Source organism: Choloepus didactylus, chromosome X (assembly GCF_015220235.1).
Source record: "Choloepus didactylus isolate mChoDid1 chromosome X, mChoDid1.pri, whole genome shotgun sequence".
In the NCBI taxonomy this organism is placed as follows: Eukaryota; Metazoa; Chordata; class Mammalia; order Pilosa; family Megalonychidae; genus Choloepus; species Choloepus didactylus.
Window position 1 is genome coordinate 16606930 of NC_051334.1, and position 10353 is coordinate 16617282.

The 10353-nt window shown below is 35.3% G+C and overlaps 1 protein-coding gene across 1 annotated transcript in view; it reads left to right on the forward strand.

The window, feature by feature from the left end:
• LOC119523339 (serine/threonine-protein phosphatase with EF-hands 1-like) overlaps positions 1–10146 on the forward strand; it is a 35342-nt gene extending 25196 nt beyond the window's left edge. The window contains exons 8-11 of the mRNA XM_037822101.1: positions 2573–2679; positions 7272–7435; positions 8554–8638; positions 9534–10146. Coding sequence (XP_037678029.1) covers positions 2573–2679; positions 7272–7435; positions 8554–8638; positions 9534–9751 — 574 coding nt within the window. The 3' untranslated portion in view covers positions 9752–10146. The remainder of the gene's footprint in view (positions 1–2572; positions 2680–7271; positions 7436–8553; positions 8639–9533) is intronic.
• Positions 10147–10353: the final 207 nt, after the last annotated feature.

A 10353-nucleotide genomic window follows, 5' to 3' on the forward strand; every position in this document is an offset into this window, starting at 1 on the left:
ATCTTAGGGGGAAAGATTTTAGTCTTTCACCATTAAGTATGATGTTAGTTGTAGGTTTTTGTAGATGTCTTTATCAGATTGAGGAAGTTCCTTTCTAGTCTTAGTTTGTTGAGTAATTTTATCATGAAAGGGTATTGCATATGTCAGATACTTTATCTGCATCTATTGAGATGGTCATGTGGATTTTGCCCTTTATTCTAATAATATGGTGTATTACATTGATTGATTTCAGATGTTAAACAGCTTTGTATTCCCGGGATAAATCCTACTTGGTCATGGTGTATAATCCTTTTAATATGTTGCTGGGTGTGGCTTGATAGTATTTTGTTTAGGAATTTTGCATATATATTATTAAGGACTGTTGGTCTATGGTTTCCTTTTCTTGTGATTTCTTTATCTAGTTTTGGTATCAGAGTAATATGGACTTTACAGACTAAGGTGGGCAGTATTCCCCCCCTTCTAATTTTAGGAAGAGTTTGTGAAGAACTGGTATTAGTTCTTCTAAAATGTTTGGTTGAATTTACCAGGGAAGTCATCTGGGCCTTGGCTTTTTTTGGTGGGAAGTTTTTGGATTACTTATTCAATTTATTTATTTATTATAGGTCTATAGTTTCAGTAGTTTGTGTCTTCTAGGAATTTGCCAATTTCATGTAGGTTATCTAATTTGTTGGCATACAATTATTCATATATTTCCTTATTATCCTCATTTCTGTAAGGTCAATAGTGATCTTTCCTCTTTCATTCCTGATTTCAATAATTTGAGTCTGTCTTTTTCTCTTGGTCAGTCCGACTGAAGGTATGTCAATTTTGTTGATCTTCTCAAAGAACTAATTTTTGGTTTTGTTATTATTATTTTTCTATTCTCTATGTCATTTTTTTTCTGCTTTAATCTTTATAATTTCTTACCTTCACTTACTTTGGGTTTAGTTTACTCTTTTTTTGTTTGTTTTGCTAGTTTTCTAAGGTGGAGGATTATGTTATTGATTTGAGATTTTTCTTCTTTTTAAACGTAGGCATTTACAGCTATAAATTTTACTCTTAGGAACTGCTTTTGTTGCATCCCAAAATGTTTGGCATATTGTGTTTATATTTTCATTCATCCCAAGGCATTTTCTAATTTCTCTTGTGATTTCTTCTTCAACCCATTGGTTGTTTAGGAGTGTGTTGTTTAATTTATACACATTTGTAAATTTCCCAAACTGCTTTCTGTTATTAATGTCTAATTTATTTCTTTTATGGTCAGAAAAGATACTTCATATGATTTCAATACTTTTAAATATATTTAGGCTTGGTTTTATGGCTTTGCATAGGATCTATTGTAGAGAATGTTCCATATGTGCTTGAGAAGAATGTATATTCTGCTGTTGTTGGCTGGAGTGTTTTATGCTTTTCTGTTAAGTGGAGTTGGTCTATAATGTGTTCAAGTCTTCTATATCCTTGTTGATTCTCCAACTAGTTGTTCTATCCATTATTGAAACTACAGAATTGATGTCTCCAACTATTATTATTGTATCATTTATTTTTCCCTTCAATTTTGTCATTTTTGCTTCATGGATTTTTTGGCTCTCTTATTAGGTTTATATATACATATATGTATACACACACACACATACACACACACACACATAGTTATTTTATCTTTCTGATTGATTGACCCTTTTTATAATTATAAAATATCCCTCTTTATCTTGGGTAACAGTTTTTGTCTTGAAGTCTATTTTGTCTGCTCTACTCCAGCTCTCTTATCTTTGCTGTTTGCATGATATTTCTTTTTTTGTCTTTTTCCTTTCAACCTGCTTGAATCTTTGAAACTAAAGTGTATCTCTTGTAGACAACACATAGCTGGATCTTGTCTGTCTTTTTTTTAATCTAGTCTCACAATATCTGCCTTTTGTTTTGTTTTTAAATCCAGTCACATTTAATGCTATTATTGATATGGCTGGATTTATGTCTGCCTCTTTTTTTTTTTTTTTTTTTTTTGGTATATGTCTCATGACTACTTTGTACCTTTGTTCTTCCTTTACTTCAAGATTATTTTTGTAAATGGCCTGAAGTAGGAGTTTAGAATCCAGGTGGTTGGCTAACTATGCTGGCACCATTTAGAAAAAAATGGTCTTTTTCTACTCACTGCAATGCCTCCTTTATTATATATATTGTTCCCATACATAGTCATCTGTATTTATGAAATTTTTATTATTTTCTACTTGTGTGCTTGTCTTCTCTTAGGTCAACACCCATTGTTTTATTTCAGTAACTTTATAGTAAAATTTAATCTCTGGTATAGCAAGTCCCTCTTTTTTTTTCTTCTTTTTCAAAATTTTATTGGATATTCTCAGATATTAATTGTCCGTGTGACTCTTTGAAATCCAGAAGAAAACCCATTTGTAATCCTTTTAGAATTTCACAAAATACCCACACATATACACTCTTACATTCACTATCTAGGAACATGGTATGTATGAATTTAGGCAATTCATTTAAAGTGAAAATTGTTAAGTGATAACATAGCACGTTAAAATGAAACAGAACAGGATGGTTCCTGTAACTTTCATTTAATGTTTTCTTGACATAGGGTGCATGCTATTGAAAGTAGTGCCATCAGGATACTAAAAGAGAGAATTATTTCACGAAAATCTGACCTCGTTTGTGCTTTCGAACTTTATGATTGCAGTAAATCAGGTAAGAAAATCAGGTAATGCTTGCCATTCCTTACCATACCAGGTTACATATGATCAGTCATAGAATTCTCTCTATATAAGCAAAAATTCTCTGATGTATTTCTTTGAGTTAAAATTTAAAAAAAAAGGAACCCATAGAACTATATTATACAACTGCAAACCCTAATGTAAACTATAGACTATATATGGGCTATAGTTAATAGCATAATTATAATTAATATTGTTTCATCAATTGTAATAAAGTTACCACATAAATGCAAAATGTTAACAATAGGGAAAACTGTTTGTGAGGGAGCAGTATATTGGAACGCTGTATTTTCTGGATGATTTTTCTGTAAACTTACAATTTTTCTAATAATTTTTTTTAAAAAAAGCACTAACAGTGACCTTCCATAATCTCATGAAAGCTCTCTACAAAAACCTATAACAAATAGCACACTTAATAGAAAAATGTTGAAAGCTTTCCTTCTAAGATTGACAATAAGGCAAGCATGCTATGGGAAGCTGAATAATGGCTCCCCAAATATGTCCACATTCCAATCTGTGGACTCTGCTACTCTTACCTTACATAGCAAAAGGAACTTTGAAGATGTAATTAAATTAAGGATTTTGAGATGGGAAAATTATCCTGGATTATGCAGGTGGGTCTGTTGTACTCACAATGGTCCTTATAAGAGGGAGGCAGGAGGACTTAGAGAAGACGACAATGTGATGATTGAAGCAGAGATGAGAATAATGCACTTTGAAGATGGGGAAAGGGGCCACAAGATAAAATATAGGCAGCCCCTAGAAGCTGAAGAAGGCAAGGAAATGGATCCTCCCTTCAGAGCCTCCAGAAGGAACTGCCCTGCTGACATTTTGACTTTAGCCCATTGAAACTGACTTGGACTTATGACCCCCATAACTGTAAGAGAATAAATTTATGTTAATTTAATTCCATGATAATTTGTTACAGCAGCAATTGGAAATTAATACAGATGCTCCCAATCAACACCTCTATTCAACATTGTACTCATGATGCTAGCCAATGCAATAAGGCAAGATAAGGAAATAAAATGGTAATTGGAAAGGAAGAAATAAAACTCATTATTTGTAGACAACACGATTAAGTATGTAGAAAAGTCCAAAGAAATCCACAGAAAAACTATTAGAATTCATTTTATTAGAATTAGAATGATTAAAATTAATAAGTGAATTTGGCAAGTTGTTGACCACAAGGTCAATACATGGAAATTGATTGCATTTCCGTATGTTAGTGTATCAGTCAGAGTCTAGCCAAGAGACAGAAACCATACCAGTAATTTGAACAGAGAAATTTAATATAAAGAATTATTAACTAGTAAAAGGTGATTAACTACTAAAAGGAATAAAAGAGAACTCTAAAGAATATAGGAATAGCAAGTATAGGGAGTAGCTACTGTCTGTAGGGCTCTGGAAGAATACCCAAAAAAGACACAAACTTGCTGAGATTCAGACCTCTTTGGAGAACGTTTGGCTGTGGCCCACTGGACAGAGAAGTTCACTGAGGTGCTTCAGGTGTGACCTTATCTGCAGCTGGTGGGCCAGGACTGAAGAGGAGGGAGCCACTCACTGGGGTGCCAGCAAAACTCTCTAAAGGCTGTGTACCACTATGTCTCCCACACACTACAGCCATGCACTAGGGTGTCAGTGAAATTCACTACAGGGTGGGTGCCCTGTGTCTCCTACATACCTCTGCCAACCATGCTGTGCTGTAGAAGCAAGAAGCAAAGCACACCAGAACCAGAAAGAGAAGCTGTTTCTTCTGCTATTCTTTGCAGCATTCTTTCTGCGCCCTATGCTGATAGTTTAACATTATAGCAGCTGTAAAAGGAGAAATATTTACAGGGTCCAGCTCTAGTATCACAAAACAGGGCAAAGAAGTGTAGGTTTTGAGTTGAATGAGAATAAATTGATAACCGGTGTAACCAGCAATTAACTTTTAGATAATGCCATTTTAAAAAATATATCATTCACAATAGATAAAATAATCAAGTATGTAGGAAGAAATATAATAAATGATGTATGAAATTTCTTCATGGAAACTATAAAATATTAAGAGAAATTAAAGAGGACTGAAATAAATGCATGGGTATTGTGCTCAGAGTTATCAAGATAAATTCTCCCCAAATTGTGCTGTAGGTTCAATGCAATCCCAATCAAAATCCCAACATGAGATTTTTTCATATATCTTGAGAAGCTGCATCTAAAATTTATATGGAAGTGCAAGAGGGCAAGAATAGCCAAGACATTCTTGAAGAAAAAGAATAAGGTTGGAGTACTTGTCCCACAGTATAACAAGACATATTATAAGGGTATGGTAATTATAATAGTATGGAATTGGCACCAGGATAACCCACATGGACAAATGGAACTAAAATAGAGAATCCTGAAAAAGATTCATGCATATATGGACGCTTTAAGGTGCCACTGCCACACAGTGGGAATAAGATAGTCTTTTCAATAAATGATGCTGGGCCAAATGGACAGCCATATGAAAAAGAGAAATGACCCATAGCTCATACGTCTATAAGAATCAGTTCCAGGTAGATTGTAGATCTAATTATGAAAGGCAAAAGCAAAGCTTATGGAAGGAGAATTTACAGAAGAATTTTTTTATGCCATTGGACTTGGCAAAGATGTCATAAACAGTACAGGAAAACACTAACCATAAAGAAAAAAGTGGTGATTTTAATTACATTAAAATTAAGAACTTCTGGTCATCAAACTATACCGCTAAAGGAATGAAAAAAAGGCAAGCCATAGAATGAGAGAAGTTATTTGCAACACAAGCAATTGACAAAAGTCTCACATCCAGAAAATATAAATAACACCTACTAATCAAAATAAAAAGACAGAAAATGCAGTAGAAAGATTGGCAAGAGACTTGTATAGCCAGTTCACTAAAGAGGATATCCAAATAGCCAATATATGAAAAGGTGCTCAACCTCTTTAGTAATATGTGAAACAAAAATTAAATCCACAATGAGATATTACTACACAGTCCCTAGAATGGCTGAAATGAAAAATATTGGCAATATCAAGTGTTGGCAAAGATGTGGACCAACAGGAACTCTCATATACTGCTGGTAGAAGTCTAAATTGGTGCGACCATATCAGAAAACTGGAGTATCAAATGAAGCTATACTTTTTATATACCCTATCATCCAGCAATTTCACTCCTAAGTATATACCCAACAGAAATGCAGGGAGATATGTGCACCAAAGGTACGTACAGAAATATTCTTAGCAATATGGTTTGTAATAACCCCAAACTAGAGATATCCAATGTCCATCAATAATAGAATGGATATTTAAGTTGTGAATACTCATACTATGGAATACATATGTCAATGAAAATGAATAAACTACAGTAGCTAAATGGAACAACAGGGCTGAACTATTGTTCAGCAAAAGCCAGAAGGTCTCTCCTCCCAAATATATTATTGGATGATTCCATTTATATAGAGATCAATAAAGGCAAAAAATAAACTATAGTGTGAGGGATCAAGATAGCAGCTTTCCTTGGGAAAGTGGGATGTGGTAATAATTGTGTGGGGCACACAATTTGGGTACTATCAGTGTTTTATTTCTTGTCCTTGGTGGTGGTTGCATGAGTTCCATTTATGATAATTCCTTGAGCTCTGTATTTGTTTTGTGAACTTTTCTGTATGTGATAAACTTCAATTAAAAATAAATTGTCCTTAGCTGGTAAGTGTGTGGGGAAATGGGCTGGTGGGAATGTAAATGGATAGACTCTTTCTGGAAAGCAGTTTGATAATATGTATCAAAAGCTTTAAAAATATGCATACCCTTTGATCCAGCAATTCCACGTCTAGGAATTATTCTAAGGAATAGTTTCATAGTCATTAAAATGATGATGTAGATCTATGTTTATAATATAAATGGATGTCCATAGTTTATTATAAGTAAAAAAGGAGATTAAATATGTATGTGGGTTTTGTCATATGCAATACATAGATATAAAATTTATGCTAGAGTGTAATGTATATTTGATTTTAAGAGATAAAATATGTATAATTTATGTATATACATGTTTATATATATAGCAAAAGGAGTGGAAATAATAACATTGTTTTCTGTACATCCTAAATTATTTTAAATGAGCATATCTTTAATAATCAGAAGGAAATGGAGATTTTCTATTTTGAAAAACTACATGCAATATTAGGGGAAAAAGATATTACATAGGAAAATGAAAGGTGAGTAAAGTAAATCTTTTATTCTTTATATTCTTTTGTTTTCAAATCTTCTCTAATAAGCATACCTTACTTTGTTAATCAGAAAATGGAAAAAAATTAACACTAAAAGTCTTGATTTCTTATAAGTATAATAAGGGGAAGATCTGTGGAACACTGAAGACTTTCTTAAGTTGATTCCTCCCTGAGAGCTGTGTGGTCTGGTAGGACAGATCATAGAGGAGAGCAGGAGGTACCCAGGCCTCAGAACCCCAGACTGCCCACTCACTCTACCAAGGAGGCTGCGTTTCTTTATCAAATTATAAACAAATGTAAACAAATGATAAGACTTTTGTTGTGTTGTTGTTGTTGTTAGGAAAACTTTCTTTGGGCCAGTGGGCTTTTTCCATGGAGAGCATTTTGGGGCTGAACTTACCATGGAGATCCCTGAGATCGCATCTGGTAAACACAGACAAAGATGGAAATATTGACTACATGTCCAGCTTCCAGGATATCCACATTCAAAAACCTGTGAAAGAGGCAAGTGAAACATAGCCCCAGTTAAAACCTGGCTGGAGCAAAACACACTTTGGACAACCTAAACGAATAACTTAGCCCTTCAAAAATTTGGGGATGTAATCATCTTGTAGCTGTCTTAGGAAAGGCCTAAGAGGGATCTCCCAAGTACATTGTGATATCGTCAGGAAATTTGTGTACTCTGAGGATAGGCACCCACTCCTGCAAAGGCAAGCAAATCCATGGCAAACGTGATTCTTATTTTAAGTGTTGTCTCGTGAAGGGAAGATTTGACATCCATTCTTTCATACAACATACCCTTTAAAATACTCACTGTATTTCCTATGAAGCTGTGAGGTTATAGACTTGCTTACATGACCCAGAATATGCCTTAAAGATTTTTAAAATTTAGCATCCCTTATTAAAATGTGAATACCCCAGGGAGAGGTGTCAGCTCTCTAGTATTTGTTAGTTAACAACTCATCAGCAATACGTTAACATTGAGCTGAAAGTGAGCCCATAGGAACTGGCAATTGGGTGGTTGATTGCAGGGGAGATGAGAGGTTAGGAACAGAGAGAAGGGAGGGAGAGTGCAGGAGCGAGACAAGGAGGAGGCTTTTGGCTTCCCTTAAGGGGCAGTTCAGTGCAGTGACTACGATTATAGGCCTTGACTCTAGGCAGCTGCGATTCAACTCCCACTTACCAGCTATGTGAACCTGGGGAGAGTTACTTTACCTCTCTGCTTTCTAATCTGTAAAATGAACCCAATAGTAGTTCTGTTCCTACTCTTTAGGATTGTGGTTGGGGACTAAATGAAATAACCCACATAAGTAAGCTCTTTGTGCAGAGCCTGGCATAGAGGTGCTCTCGGTAAATGCTGACTTTTGTTATTTACTGCTTCCTTATTCTCCTTGGCCCTGTCCCCTGAGGAACACACACTGCAGACCAGTGCAGAAAACAAAGAGCACGGTACTTTAGCTGATTGAAGAGTGTTGGGCCTCCAAGGAAGGCTGCCTTTTCAAATTTCTATCTCAGTCATATAATTTGAATTTGTGATAATATTTCATGATTGTTATATTTACTGAACTTGATTTGTGCCATTAATTCTATATGTTTTAATGCTCAGAAAATCTTTATTGTAGGCTCAGTCTACTCTAATTGAAACTGTGTACAGATACCGATCTGACCTGCAGATCATATACAATGTAATTGACTCTGATCACTCAGGTAAGTGAACTTTCTTTAATTAATTCAGTACTAGAAAGCAAAAGCTAGTCTGTTTTTCTGAATCCAGAACTCCTTTTTTTTAAATTTTTTTAAATTTTTTATTGATTTCCTTCTTCATCCAAGCTTGATTAAACTTAAGGGGAATAAGTGAGCTCACCTTTTTTATTATTATTGTTATTTTAGTTTGGCCCACAAACTCTGTATTCAAGACCAAAGAGGCCTACATAAGCCTATGTATCCATTGGCAAACTGGAATAGCTCCTTTTATAAATCACCAGCACAAATCCACTGCCCGTTTAAAAAGCTTAATTACTCCTGGCAATAAAAAAAATCAGATTCTGTTTTGGGGACTGAGAGCTGTGACAACTCATTTTCTACTTAGCTTATTTTTCAAACTTAAAAAAAAAATCAAATCTATTGCAGAGACCTTTTATAAAGAATAAAAAATCAATAATCCAACACATCAAAGTAAATTACTGCTATAAAAGAGGCAGAGCACCATTGTTTGCGATCCTCTTATTTAGTCCCGGGGTATCAGGGTATCCTCTCCTTCTGCTTTGATGTCACCTTCCTCTCTGCATTCCTTCTGTGTCCCCTCCCTTAGATTTCAGATCTTAAAGTTTCTATACCACATATAGCCCCACAGCCCACAGTCCCTTCACTATTTACTCATTCTGGCTTTTGAATAATCTCAGGATCACTTGGTAGTTGAAAGGGACATATTGTTTCTTACATTTGTGATCTTACTCTTCCCTTTCCATTTCCTTCAGTGTCTCAGTGGTCAGACATATTAGTGAGCTTCTAATTGAGACTATTCAATCAGTATGACTGCCCCATCCCTCCCTTAGGTGGGTCTTAAAATGAACACTCACAGCCTTCTCCTATATTCTCTTAGGCCTGATTTCCATGGAAGAATTTCGTACCATGTGGCAACTTTTCTGTACTCACTACAGTGTTCACATTGATGACTCCCAAGTTGATGAGCTCGCCAACAGAATGGACCTGAACAAAGACGGAAACATTGACTTTAACGAGTTCTTAAAGGCTTTCTATGTAGTGCATAAATTTGATCATCTGAACAAATCAGACACCAACCTGGCTGGCCAAAAATGAGGGCTTCACTCGGCCTCCGTGTATATAGCTGGATCCTAATCACAGACATAATATTTACCAGGACCCTTGAAATTCATAGTCAGTAGTAGAGAAGAGTAGTCCCCAGCTCACTCCACAAACAAATGCATGATATGGATGTTGGAAATTCCTAGTGAATTGTTAATGTTAAGACTAGGTTAAATGTCATCTGACAGGATTTTGTTCCAGTATTAGGACCCACACATTGCCAGGGAGAAACTGAGTTTGAGTCTAGTGTTGGTCTCTTAGATGCCACCTAACTGGGAGACCAGAGTTTGGCAACATACTGAAAGACACCCACTGAGCACCAGAGAAAACGATTCAGTGCAACATCTGTGTATGGCTGAGGGATGGGAGGAGGAATACCAAACTGTTAATGGAATAAAATATTTCCATCTTTAAGTCGTAATCTTCTTTGGAGCTATCATAAACCAGTAATTCTCAATTGTGGGGAACTACTCTTCAGGGATGGGGGCCATATTAGATTCTTGGGGGATGCTGTGGGAGTATATTGTTTGAAAAAACTTTTTTCTTTCCTATTGAGATACAGAGTAAATACATTCAGATTGAGCCCTACAATTATT